Here is a 15,175-nt window from a genome sequence, read left to right on the forward strand (position 1 = left end):
CTGTGGTATAATGAGAATATTCCACATACTGAAGTGAGCTATTGCTTTTATAAAACGGTTACTAACTTGAACTGTTGCTTTATTTATATATATAAAAGCAATAACATAGTTCACTGAAGCCTAAAAATATGTTGATTGATAGAGAGGGTGGAAATGTTGTAAAGCAATAGGCACACGGTGAGTGAACTGCTCAATAGTAGGTTAAATTGCCGGGGAACCAAGCTACCGTCTCTAGCCTTCTCTCTGAAGGACGCTACAGTGTGTTGCATAGCAACCGCCGCACACTTTGCAGGCAGCCAGGAGGGACTACATTTTTGTATTTGTTAAAAAAAAATGCTTTTCAGACTTTCTCTTTTTTCAAAATTGAGAGTGTCTATGACTTTCGCCATACTACACCATACCGTTTTATAAAAGCAATAGATCACTTCAGTCAGTGAAATGTTCTCATTATACCACAGTTAAGGGGCGTTGTCCGTCCCGACACGCAGCGGAGGGACTGCGACCCCCTTAACTGTGGTTCCACAGCCTGTCGTGATCTATTGCTTAATTATACAGGAACCAATCAGATCGCTTGATTTAAGCCACCCGTTTTATAATAAATGAAACAATGCTTACAGCCACAAACAGTGCAAGACAACCCAAAACAGGTATTAACATAACATTTATAGAAATTAATCACTTTCCATTTCAGATTATGTATAGATGTGTCTATTTGAAACATGTTTGTTAAATTGTGTGAAAAGTGAACATTTGTGAATAATGTGAATGTCAAAAATCACATACACACAGAAATTGCACAAACTACTGCACAAAAATTATAGAGACAGATAGATCCAGTTATGAATCTACCACATTATTTGACCCCCTCAACTGCCTAATTTCTTAACATTATAAAAAATTAAAGTACAAAACAAACAAAAATTTAAAAATAAACAAAAAGAGTCTTGAGATGGCTATGAAATGCACGTACAAGTCATATTATTAATATTATTATTATTATTATTACTATTTTGTGAATTATTCAAATTAACCATTTTAAAAGTGAGATGTTTTGCCTCCTAGGACGTTAAAGTCCTTTGTAAACGGTAAACACTATTAATACATCCATACAGAAGAACAACAATAGGTTAACTACAGGGAACAGGGAATTATTTCAGCAAACAAAACAGATTTACACACATTATTGTATCTATGATAGTTAGTGCCTTCATAGAAGTGCATAATATGTCCAGTGGTCTCACATCACATGTTGTATCACTACACATGATCTTAAGCTTCACCTTGTGTCAGAACATAAATAACATTAATATGCACATTTACAAAATGGATCATATGACCATAATTCAGGTTTTCCTTTTCTTGGCATGACTTGTTGGTGTCTGATAATAGATTGGGTAACCAATCACATAAATCTAATTTTCCCTCTGTAATATCCTGTTCATACTTACATCACATAAAGGAAGCAACACACACTCGGTATGTCGTCTTTAAGCACAGGTCTCTTCAACTAACATGTTCAAAGCAGCTTTTTTAGATTGTGAAATCCTCTCTCACCCATGACAGGCACAACACTGTTTTAAGGCTCTTTCAAAATAGAATTGGAACTAAAATGTTACACTGTGTCTTTTGTCTGAGCATTTCAAATACTATGCCTGAAGCGTTTTAACCTCCCATCGTCTTTGCTCTCTCTCCGATTCTTTTCTTTCCCATTTTACAGTGAGTGTTTTTACCCTCCATCTCTACCATAACAGCTCCTCTTCTCTGGGCTCCTGGAGGCAGGGGGAGGTTTCTTGGCTCTGCTCCTCCCTCCGCCCGTTCTCCTCACACTGTCCTAGAGTTCAGTTCTGGGAGGCGGAGCTGGAGCGGGGGCCCCCTACTGGGCTGTGGGGCCGGCCCATCATCTCCTGCCCCCACTCCCGCTGGCTGGACTCCTGGAGGCCGCGGCCGGTGGTCTCGATGGGCAGCGCGCAGGAGGCCACCGCCGCCAGCAGGCAGCAGCAGCAGTACACCGAGAGAGTGAGGTGGACCGAGGACTCCATCATCACCTGGGGAGGGAGGAGGATGAGACAGGGTGAGACAGGGTGAGGTGGACCGAGGACTCCATCATCACCTGGGGAGGGAGGAGGGTGAGACAGGGTGAGACAGGGTGAGGTGGACCGAGGACTCCATCATCACCTGGGGAGGGAGGAGGGTGAGACAGGGTGAGACAGGGTGAGGTGGACCGAGGACTCCATCATCACCTGGGGAGGGAGGAGGGTGAGACAGGCTGAGAGAGAGTGAGGTGCAGGGAGGAGGGAGGAGGGTGAGAGAGGGTGAGGTGCAGGGAGGAGGAGGAGAGTGAGAGAGGGTGAGGTGCAGGGAGGAGGAGGAGGGTGAGAGAGGATGAGGTGCAGGGAGGAGGAGGAGGGTGAGACAGGGTGAGGTGCAGGGAGGAGGAGGAGGGTGGACCGCTGGCTGGTTCCTACTGAACGTGGACTGGCAGCACTTTGTACCAAAACATAGTTTGTTTACACATTGCAGGACAGGCAGAATTTGAAGGTAAAATTAATTAATTAATATTTACTAAGATTAAATAATATAATGGGTTGATAATAAAAATGAGGATACATAAGAGCAACATAATATTTGAATTATACACGTGATCTATATTATTTATTTTCATATTAAAGTAGCAATCTCTTCATGTAAAAAAATGTATGTTGAGTCACTATCTATCACTGAATGACAATACACAATGGTCTATATAAATAGTCTAGGACCCACTGATGAAAGCCCTTGCATTTGCAGTATTATTAATGATACAGACTGGGTCTTGGTGGAAAATAAAGAGAAAGAACAAAACAAATCTTCTAGCTTTAAAAACATAAAATATATTTAATATACAAGATATGAAATTTAACAAATAGAAACAAAGTCAAACATGCATGTCATCTTGAGTTAGCTACTAGTTACTAATTACCACAACCATGTATATTGTCATAAGAAGCTGCTTAGTGGAATGTACCTGGGCAACAAATGGTGTGATGAGCGCGCCCACCCTGGCCATGCCGCTGCTGGTGCCCAGACCCAACGCTCTGGTGGCCGTGGGATACACCTGGGTTCATTCACAGGAATAGGAATAGGAGTTTGTAGGTTACACTGTTTTGTATAATCAGGTAATGAGCCCCGGGCCCCGCCCTCGTCACGTGCTTTGATGTACTACTACTGTGATGAATTAACCAGAAGCATGGGAGAAGAATCATGGGAAGACTAATGGGAGAACAAGTTTAACAGGTTAAAGGATGACATATATTTTTGTAACCTTTCATTTTCTATTTTGTATTGGGAGTTATTTGTGTATAAGTGCACCCTCTACTGGATAGTGGTGGCTATAGGCTGGATTTCACGTTCTTTTCTCAGTCCGCATTTTGATTGACCCACAGTAGTCTAATGTCAATTTGAAATATACCTGTTGTTACTTTAGTTTTAGCGCACATTGTAGCTTGTACATGTATTTCTTGATGAGTGCATATAAATTTAGTTGTGTTGTGTCGAAAACTTCGCTGTTTTGAGAGCTTAAGAGAGAGCTAACATAGTTAACCTTGTGTTTTGTTTCGTTTGCTAGCACTCGCCATTCTATCTTCATGTTATATAGCCCACATGTTTCAGTTATCCTTTTCTTATGTTAGTCTGATTGTCATTGAAGATGGAATTCTGAATGTGTGCTCTCTGTGATATTATACAGAATAAAGTGCCTAAGAGAACGTCAGCCTTCTGTCTTCAGTGCACCAGAACACAACACAGTAGTTGGCAGAGAACAGACCGTGCCGGTGTCGTGCCAAAGTAGTTACCCCCGATAAAAATTGTATCCCTTGCCGCGGGAGCGCGCATGCATCCAGTGCAGGCGGAAGGACACACTACGCTTCAATTTCACCCAAGGCTGAATTAAAAGTACATGTTTTTCTATATGTTTGTTATCAACAAGGTTGTCGTTATCCTCATCCTCATCATCCGCTTATCCGGGGTCGGGTCGTGGGGGCAGCAGCTCAAGCAGGGGGCCCCAGACTTCCCTTTCCCGGGCCACGTTGACGGGGGGATCCCGAGGCGTTCCCCCCCACCACCCTTAGAATGTAGGGAGGCGACCCTCTCGTCCACCGGGGTGAACTCCAACACTGCAGTGCTCAGCCGGGGATTTATGATTATCCCCACAACCGCCCGGGGCCTCACGCCCTGGGCAACTCCAGAGAAGAATAGAGTCCCCTATACAGCAGTACGGTACCAGAGCTGAGACCGTGCGTAGAGGTAAGCCCCACCAGATCTAATTGGTAGCGCTCCACCTCCCTCACAAGCTCCGGTTCCTTTCCCCACAGTGAGGTGACGTTCCACATCCCCAGAGCCAGCTTCTGCCTCTCGGGTCTGGTCTGTCGGGACCCCTGACTTTCACTGCCACCCATATGGCAGCGCACCCGACCCCAGCGGGTCTTCCTGCAGGTGGTGGGCCCACAGGACGAAGAGGGGGGAGGGTGCCACGTTGCTTGTTCGGGCTGTGCCCGGCCGGGCTCCGTGGCAAACCCGGCCACCAGGCACTCGCCGACGAGCCCTCTGTCTGGGCCTGGCTCCAGGCGGGGCCCTGGGCTTCCTCCAGGAGGGGTCGCTACTCCTCTTTTACGTTTTTTCATGGGGTCTTCTTGAACCATTCTTCCCCATTCTACCCCTCATCTGAGACAACTCTGCCATGGGAGACCCTACCAGGAGCACAAGGCTCCAGACAACACAGCCCTCAGGTTCACAAGGACACGCAAACCTCTCCACCACGATAAGGTGACGGTTCCAGGACGAGGTTGTAAAGAAGTCATTTATTGCACATCTGTCAAAATGAATGTTTTTATTCTTCCTATGTGTTTACGATCTTTATTCATTCATTGCACCGCGGCCGACAGCTGTCTACTGAAACCAGCTGATCGTATTTTATTCCTATAGGCTAATCGTCATTTCAGTTGCAAAATCTGTGGATAAATAATAATTATAATATTGATCATGGTAGGCCTATCGCAATTATAGTGCATTTCATTACCCTACACAAATAAATACGAAAAATAGCAAAAATAAGTATCCCTTCTCTATAATGCACACTGAAGGAAGAATATACATGATTCTTCTTTCCTAGACAATGTTATAGGGGGACACATATTCGGACAGACTGCACTTTTGGCCTGCCAAAATATGTATCCCCTACTTAAAATGAGCACTCTCTGTCCTTCCATCAAGTGCTTTATTTTACACATACTTCAGATCATTAATAATAACTATTGAAAATATAAACATGTTTCCTCTTTCCTAGCCAAAGTAATAGGGGGACACACATTTTATCAGACTACTTTCGATCTGCCAAAATATGTATCCCCTACTCAAAATTAACACTTTCCTACCATCAAGTACTTTATTTTACACATACACAACTTTGGCTAGGAAAGAGGAAACATTATATTTTCAATAGTTATTATTAATGATCTGAAGTATGTGTAAAATAAAGCACTTGATGGTAGGACAGAGAGTGCACATTTTAAGTAGGGGATACATATTTTGGCAGGTCGAAAGTATACAGTCTGACAAAATGTGTGTGTCCCTTTAACATTGTCTAGGAAAGAAGAATCATGTATATTCTTCCTTCAGTGTGCATTATAGAGAAGGGATACTTATTTTTGCTATTTTTCAGATTTATTTGTGTGGGGTAATGAAATAATTTTATAATTGCGATAGGCCTACCATGATCAATGTTATAGTTATTATTTAGCTGCAGATTTTGCAACTGAAATGTGGATTAGCCTATAGGAATAAAATACGATCAGCTGGTTTCAGTAGACAGCTGTCGGTTCAGCCGTGGTGGAATGAATGAATAAAGATCGTAAACACGTAGGAAGAATAAAAACATACATTGACAGATGTGCTATAAATGACTTCTTTACAACCTCGTTGATAACAAACATAGAAAAACATGTACTTTTAATTCAGCCTGAAGCGTATTGTGTCTTTCCGCCTGCACTGGATGTATGCTCGCTCCCGCGGCAGGGGATACAATTTTTATCAGGGGTAACTACATTGGCACGGCAGTGCACATGCACAGCAATAGTGATCTTTTTCATGAAATTGGACCTGCACAAACGATATATTATATGAAAGCTGAGCCTCCACTGATTCCCACAGTCCAAACCATATCAGTCTGTGACTAAAACTCTCAAATAACAACTTAAGAAGAAACTTCCCCTTTTCTTTTAACAACCAAAAATTAAATTTTACCTTTGTGATTTTTCTCCACAAAGTTGAATCTGATCGCATAAAACCACCATAAACAGATAATCCAGTGTCTGGGCCAAATTTTGCAACTAAACATGCTGTTTACAATCAATGACTAAGAGAAGGTTTCCGAGGAAAAAGGTCAATTGCCTTCAATCAGAACACATGTTCTTCAGCATAATCTAGTGGCCATATATGTATTTGCAAGTGTTGGCTTGGTGTCATTCGATTATATTTGCCCTGGACTTTAAATAGAGGTGTCAAGTGTCAAAATTGTAAGCTATCTACCTGTTTGTGTCTCATAGTACGACGGTGCTACCAACTGATGATGACCAACTGATAATTATTTCAGGTGGAAATGTAATCTTCCATTTATGCTGTGTTCCAGCTTTATTCACTCTAACCAAGTAGTATCCACATTGAATTTTTCACTTGCACAACAATCTTTCTATTGGCACCAAGATGACACATTATAGCCCTTGCAGTTGTGGAGACATACTCTATTTACTTTGGGTACATTATTTTCTGAAAACAGTTTTCCCCTGGAAGCGAAAATGGTATGGAATATCAATATTTTTCCAGGTATTGTATCGAAGTTAGAAAATCCAGTATCGTGACAAAACTACTGTGAACGCGATTGTGATTATTCATTTAGACCTACAAGAAACGTGAAAGTTAAAAAAGACATCTTTGCTACTACCTTGGACATTTAGTTATGTACATTTGCATAAAATCTAGATAAAAGCATGCAGGTCTACATGTAACTGGGCGATAGCTTTAATAGGTTGCAACGGTGGACTGAAATCACTTCATGGCACGATGTGACCGTTGGGTAAATAAGAAGATTGACAAAGAAGAAGAATGTTATTTTTTAAACATGTACATGTGTGGAAGAACATTCAGCTTCAGTCTGAGCTAGGATGAGCTTTCTGAGCCCCCCAAAACCAGGCCAGGTGCCTGGCAAAAAGAGGCCCGTTCACGATTCTGATTTTAATTTGGGCGAGTGAACATGACATTCAGGCAAGTCGAACATGACCTGTGAGGACTCTGGTGATTGTTTTGGGTATCCTGCGCGAGCCCACTAATAAAGTATTGTAATGAGAAGTATTGACTCTTTGTGGAAGAATTGGACTGGAAACTTGCACCTTTGTTTTGAATCAAACATCTTAATTTGGCGAGCAAGTGTGGAAGAGGACCACATGAAATCCAAACTTCTTTAAGCTCTTGTATCTTGCACTTTAGTTCTTAATGTAGCTCATGGTCAGCCTAACTGGTAAGTCATTGGACAAAAGCACCTGTGAATTCTAAATAACATTTTTTTATACTTTTTGTCTAAAATCCCAGGGTAGGCTGTTTCAGTTCCTTTCTTTCTTTAAACCAGATATTTCTTGTTGTTAGTGCTTTAAATGGAGGGTACAAGTGTAATGTGTGTACATCTTGTGTGTATACAGGCAGAGCATAGTGTGTGTGTGTGTGTGTGTGTGTGTGTGTGTGTGTGTGTGTGTATGCGTGTGTGTGTGTCTGTGTATGTACCTCTGGTGTGTAGACATAGGCAGCCTGAAAACCTCCTGCGATGAATGCACGGGCGATAAATATCAACACCGTCATGGAGGTCCTGCAGATAAAACAACACAAAGCTCTATCAAGAGATCAAACATTTAACCCGACGAGGAAAAGTGCACCGGACAACCATGATGATCAAGGCATTAGATTATACTGTGTGCAGTATGGTAGTGTTCTGTGAGATGAACAGGAACTGGACCCCCCCCTCCCCCAGGTGTCCAAGTCTTGTCTAGCGTTGTAATACTAGTCATGGGTCAAGTGTTATCATAGGAGAGGGTTTCTGAGTAGGACTGGACAATGTTACCCTGGAAATCCAGAGTTCTCGCGAGAGCACAATTTGAATTTGCTCAGTGAGTCACTCTGGGAACGACACTCTGGGTCTGGATTTCCAGGCTAGAACAATGTAGGAATCAGTAGAGGAACACAAATGGTCATCAAAAGGGAGCTGTGTAAAGGAATATAACGTTGATCATGAAAACAATGTCCTTCCTCCCCCCTCACCTCCCGACACAGGCGTAGAGCGGGATGAGGCAGAGAGAGTAGATGAAGAAACACAGGGCCATGGTCTTCCTCCTGCCCAGGCGATCTATCGCCCACAGCGTCACCAGCAAACCTGAGCACACCAAATAGCCTCATGATGGAAATATATATATGGCATTTTAATAAAGAAATATGGATGCAGCCTTAAGGCTCAGCTATGCTCCCATTTCGTACGTAAATAGAGACATACGTTATCAACGTTCTAACCATCACTGCCCTCATACTTTCATGCGTCCTTTACGTTGGAATGGACGTTGAGCAAAACATCCTCTAGAGGGCGTCGTTCAGATTCAAAAGTTACTCCAATAAAGTTAAAAAAATAACAACAACATGGCGACGATGGGGGAGATAACGATCCCGCATCTATTGAGAAGGAGGCCAAAACGCAGGCAGCGTTGTGGACGGCGGTGGTCAGTGAGACCACTAAATACATCCCGCAGTGTGGATGGAGAATTCCAGTCATTGGTTTTCTTTGTGTATGCTATTCACGGCACTTTTTTGTGTACACTGCCCGACACTGCCCCCACGATTTCTGTTGGTACTGCAACGTTTGGTCAGTTTCGGTACGCATCTGCAAGCTTGCAGGATACGTGCAGAAATACGAACAAAATGTATGCAGAGTACGGACAGAAGGCTCCGTCTGTATCCGTATGTATATCTAACGTAGAGCATAAATTAGCCTTTACCGGGAAACTCAGAGAGTGTGGTCCAGAGCAGGTCCTTGTAGTCGTCAGAGTTCAGGGCCTTGCACTCCAGGCTGCAGCGCGGCTCTGCCCTCCTGTCCTGGGACACTAGGGGGCGGTAGAGGATCACACACATAACATGCTGTTATGTTGCTTTGTGGGTACCCAACCATAAATATAAACAGTGTATTTCACAAACATGAGCCCGATTGGATAAGTGGTGACTTACTGACACTAATAACGCATATCGTAGTAGATAAGACAGAAACAAGCTTCTGGAAATGAGAAGGTCATATCCTAACAGTATTTTCTGAACTGATTGTTGTTAATGATGATGCACAGGAAGTCACCTCCACAGGACATGCTCTCCTGGAACAGTTCTGGAGTGAGCAGCACCAGGCCGTAGTAGGAGAATGCGTTGGAAAACCTGAGGAACACACACAGCGCACACACACACTCGTACATACAATTGCCAAAAGATTTAAAACGGAGGATAGTACTTAAAAAAGTATATACAAGTATAACAAAGTATAAATATAAATGAATTTAAATAGCATAAAAAGTTGATTTATTTACCATATGAACCACAGCAACGCGGTGGTGCATCGGAAACGGGGGGAAAACAAGTCCTGGAACTTTCCCCGGCTCTCCTGCAGCGTAGCGGAGGGAAGAGGTGAACAACAAGAGGGGGCAGACTTCCACAGGAGGGTTTAATATATCTTCAGATCCCGGAGCAGGGTGGTCGTACCTGTCTGGCAGCCACCAGCTTTCCTAGCGGCATGGGCACCCCGTTCTCGGCCGCGATGCGCTTCAGCGTGGCCAGGGCCATCTCCTGGTTCCCAGTCAACACGTCATAGCGTGCGCTCTCAGGAAGCCACTGCACCGTGCGTCGTTGTGATAATAGTGTATAAACATGGTGTTAGTAGAGAGTATGACCACGCTGCATCAGTGCTACTATTCATAACCACACATGAGACATAACCACACGCCCCTTCTAATGGATGTGGTTTTGGTTTTATTATTATAGTTTATAATAATAATTATTTATATTATTAATTGTTGTGTCTATGCTGAAATAGTACTGGTTGTAGAAGTTGTGTGATAACAAAAAACACTGCTTGTAGTAGTAATCTGCAAAAATAGCACTGGTTTTAGAAATATTGATTTGTATTATTATGTTTAAAATATTACAAATACTCTAAAAGGCAAATAATGACATCCCATTCACCAATAGTTCAACTGTTCTGGCAATCGCTGCTATAATTATAATCATAACAATGGTATTTTAATGTGACTAGAAGCGTCTCTGCTCCTACTCACAAAGCAGAGGCAGGCAAAGATGAAGAGTGGGATGGTGGAGAGCGCCAGCAGCCAGCGCCAGCCCAGGGTGGGCATCACCAGTATGGCCAGTAGCACCTCAAACACCGTGCCCAGGGCCCAGAAGATCTGCCAGCCGCAAGATAAGATAATAACTTTATTTCATCCCATACATTAGAAATTCACTTGTTACAGCAGCCCATGGACCATAAAAAGATGCAATAATAAAATAAAGTTTATAAAGCAACACATACATACATAAAAATAAATAAATAAATAAATCACACAGTGATTACAATGTCATGCCATAAGGGCATAGATGTACACGTCTAGGGGTTACACAATAAATTAGGCTAAGAGGTCCTTCACTACAGAATAAATACTTAATTACACATGTACAGTGGAAAGTGCACATTATTACATTGAAGTATTGCAGTATTGCAGTATTTAGGTGAAGTGATTTGTGACAGAAGGAGGAGCATGTCATGATGATGTGGAGACAAAGGAGGGTCCACGGGGACCTAGGGAAGTGAGTGCTGAGGGGGTGACCGTACCTCTATCAGCAATATGCACGTGGCCCTGGATCTCATGGGCAGGAACTCAGCATACAGCGTCACCCTTGTGTGAAGAAAGATAGTAGACAGTAAGATGGGTAAAAAATGTGTGGTTGGGTTATTGGTTATGTATGTTTGTTTAGAGTTGCTGTAGGTACGGTTCAAGTCTAGTAAAGAGAGAGCAGAAAACCTTTTGACTCTCAAAAAACAAAAAAAAAACAGAAGTGTCACATTTCAAGCACTTGTGATTGATGGCTAGATGTATTCCCAGAGCCAATCCCGGAAAAGATGCCTGGATTGGCTGTAAAATTCTATAGAGCATGCATAAAGAGGCAGGCAATACACTACTTATCTACAGCCCCTTAAAAATACTTAATGTTATGTTAAAGGTAAAGTGTGACACAAAAAGGCAGACAAGACAAGGAGGAATGAGGTAAAGAAAATACTATTGAGATTGACAAGAGGAGAGAGAAGGGGTACATACGACTGTGGGGCTCCCCCGATGCCGAAACCCACCAGGGCCCGGAGGACCAGCATCCAGCCGTACACCGGTGCAAAGGCACTCATCACCCCGTAGAACATGGTCCACAGGACACTCAGCTTCAACCCCTACACAACACACACACACAACACACACACAGGCACACATTCAGACACACATTCAGACACACACACATGTGCACACATTCACACATTCACACACACACACACACACACACACACACACACACACACACACACACACACACACACACACACACACACACGCACATTCACACAAACAATTAAAGTATACCAAGGTGCTCATAGATGAAATGATAAATGGAGGGGGGGACACACAGAAAGAGAAAATGAGCGAGAGGTATATTTATAGACACAGGTAGATAGAAAGACAAATAGATAGATGGATGGATGGATGGATGGATGGATGGATGGATGGATGGACGGATTGATGGATGGATGGATGAATAAATGGATGGATGGAAAGACAGACAGGTAGATATAGATAGATAGAAAGTATTGTTGGGAGGGACTCACAGTTTTCCTGCCATACTTGTCAGAGATGTTTCCCCAGAGCGAAGAGCTGATCATCATCCCGATGAAGACCGCCTGATGTGGAGGAAAAACGCATGACAACTAACTAGCATGACCCTTTTACCGTCAAGACCATTTGTTATTTTTATTGTAGTGGTATATTTTCTATTATAGATTGAAGAATTATTCTATAAGAAGCAAATAATTGTCTTAAAAAACTAGCGCTAAGGAGAGTTGAGTTTTTCCTTACAGAGGTGAGCAGCGCCACCTGCAGGCCTGGTAGTTTCCATTCACAGTGCAGCTGTGGGCCCAAGATGCTTAGGATCATCATCTCCATAGCATCGGCCATCTGTTAATTCATAAATGTATTATCCTCTCAACATGCTTTTTGTGTGGAATTGTGTTATTGGAAACTGAGGGGGAAGTGGACAGCTAAATGTGGTGGCTGTAACCAAAATGCGTCACAACCCACAACCGCTCACATAACCGTACGTACCATGATAATGCAGGAGTGCTGCAGCTCAGCCAGTCTCTTTGGGATTAAGATCAACTGCAGTTTATCTGAAACTTAGTTTACTTACTTTACTAACCCTAATGCAGTCTTTGTGTCTCACATATCTATGTCTAATCACTTGGACAAAAATGTATGGTTTCCCTAATGTATACTGTCAATAATGTCTACCTCTACTGTTGATAATGTTAGCATTTCTTTTTTAGCTATAGTTTTTCTATTTTTTTACTATCTAGTACTATCTAATCCTAACTTCATGAATCTGGTAGGGTGCCTGCTTAAGCGCTGCTTACCCAGGCCAGGCCCGTAAGGATGGAGAGTTTCCACTGAAACGTCCCGAAGCCAATAGCCTCCACTGCATCCTCCACCATGAACGTGTCTATAAAGAAATATGAAAATATATATTGTTTAATAAAAACGAATGAAGGGTTTAAATCTTTTGCAAGTGCTTGGGTCACAAAAATATGATTGCTTAAGGAGTTTCAGAGTTTTCTGTTTCATACCATCGGTGGGGTTAGCAAACTCCCGTGGAACAGGTGCTCCCTCCCCTAGTGCCAGTGACTCCAGGCCCCGGAGCTCTGCAGCCAGGCCGTACGGCTGGCCTGGCGGGCTCTCCGCCTCCCCTCCAGAGCCGCTGCGCTCACCTGTGTGGCGGAACTTGACAACACTGTAAGGAAAGTAAAGGTGAAACAAAACAGCTTTAAGAAGCCGTTTCTATCAATAGAACTCATTCTCAAGTGAGAAGCGGAAGCCGTTGACAAGGCAATAGCCTGGGGGGGGGGGGGGGGGGGGGGTTGAGTTTAGGGGGCTTTTATATAATTTGGCTGTAGCTTCAAGCAAGCTCACACCCCCTTCACAAACGTGTAAGTACACAATGTTTTCTAAAAAGGGAGGAAGTAATACCCCCATACTCTGCAATGATAATATATGGCTTACCAAAGAACCACTGCGCTGACAGCTGCTGGAGTTTCCTTGATCACAGTCATTAGAGAGAATGCATGGCAAGGTCACAGCAAGAGAACATTCTCTGCAAAATCACTTCAGAGAATTCAGATCGAGTAGTTTTTTTTTAAATAATGTGATGCTGCTTTTACACAATATTTTTGCCTTTCATGTCATTTTGAAATACTTTGATATTATATATATATATATATAGATAGATATATATTCGAGAACCCTACATTTCACTTGAGATAGGAAAATGACACAATTCAGCTATATTGAGTTACATAAGACCATATAGAACCTAGTCCACAGCACGCACGTGTGTGTGTGTGTGTGTGTGTGTGTGTGTGTGTGTGTGTGTGTGTGTGTGTGTGTGTGTGTGTGTGTGTGTGTGTTGGAACTAGTGTGAATGTGTATCTGTATACTATAATCATAATCATAACAATAACATAATTGTTTTTAACCATACATTAGTATCACATTTATATTATATCTTATTAAGTTGTAGGCTAATTAATGAATCTACAATATAATATTTGCACAAAACAGACATTTAGACTTTTGTGATACATCTCGTAGAGACTAACTGTCTTCCTGCCATGAAGGTCCCCAGAGAGAGGAGAGAAGGCTTCCACTCCCATCGACTCTCGTTTGAAATCGACAATTTAGCTAAATCGAGTTACATAATAGATGGCAAAAACAAGATGGAGCAACTAATCTCAAAGACGACGGATACTTCTCAATAAGATGTAAACAACCCACTATCACTTGGCTGCCTGTAAATAAACTGCATAGTCAGGTACAAGCGACACATATTTTATTAATATAGATTAAAGACCATACAGCTTATTTTAATACATGTAGGCTAACATAGTGGTTTATGTTATTATATTTGTCTATTTCATACATACGCGACCATCCTGGGTCCATCAAGCCTTTGGACCGGTGTGCCAGAGGGCGATGTAAGGTCTCAGTACGAACAACATGACAAGTGCAACGACAAGACGACATTCAACGCGTTTGGTACTTACGGCAGTTGTCTCAATTGAAATAAATCATCGTCCATGTTTGGTGTTTACTGGTAGACGCGAGGTATCGCCTCATTTCAATCCCGTTCTCACATTAAGCAGAGGTTTCAGCACCGAGGACAGAGACCTGTTCTGGTCGTCAGCCGGCTGCGAATGGGATTCATCCTCGGTCGTGTCACAGAAACAACATCACAATCATTCTAGGATGGCATTGAAGGACGACCAGTTATGCTGATTATTGTCGTCATTATTGTCATTATAGACGTGAACCTAAATCTAGCGTATGTAGATATGGACGCATATATTACAATTATTGAATGTATGGCATAATATGGTAGGCTAATCTATCTACCTACCTACCTTCCTACCTATCTATCTATCTATTTAATCCATCAATTTATTCGATATATATATAAATAAATCAACGAGATTATATATATATATATATATATATATATATATATATATATATATATATATATATATAAATATAAATTATCTCGTTGGTTTATTTATATATATATATATATCTCGAATATATTGATGGATATATATATATATATATATATATATATATATATATATATAATTTAAATAATAAATAATTGTTATATATATATATATGTTGTTATTGTTTAAATAATAAATAATAATAATAATAATAAATAATTAATTCGATATATATATATACATATATATATATATAATTAATTATTTGTTTAAACA

The 15,175-nt window shown here is 41.8% G+C and overlaps 1 protein-coding gene across 1 annotated transcript; it reads right to left on the reverse strand.

Annotated features, from left to right (window-relative positions):
* Positions 1-1,765: 1,765 nt before the first annotated feature.
* svopa (SV2 related protein a) lies at positions 1,766-14,487 on the reverse strand (the record flags this gene model as incomplete). Its single annotated transcript, XM_084467970.1, has 16 exons — positions 1,766-2,045; positions 3,005-3,094; positions 7,807-7,888; positions 8,338-8,449; positions 9,063-9,167; positions 9,410-9,486; positions 9,636-9,709; positions 9,808-9,936; positions 10,380-10,505; positions 10,931-10,994; positions 11,415-11,539; positions 11,969-12,040; positions 12,216-12,314; positions 12,770-12,855; positions 12,980-13,143; positions 14,453-14,487. The coding sequence occupies 16 exons, from the start codon at positions 14,485-14,487 to the stop codon at positions 1,839-1,841; spliced, it is 1,647 nt and encodes a 548-aa protein (XP_084324096.1). The 3' UTR covers positions 1,766-1,838.
* Positions 14,488-15,175: the final 688 nt, after the last annotated feature.

This window comes from Micromesistius poutassou (genome assembly GCF_964030765.1).
Source record: "Micromesistius poutassou genome assembly, chromosome: 5".
In the NCBI taxonomy this organism is placed as follows: Eukaryota; Metazoa; Chordata; class Actinopteri; order Gadiformes; family Gadidae; genus Micromesistius; species Micromesistius poutassou.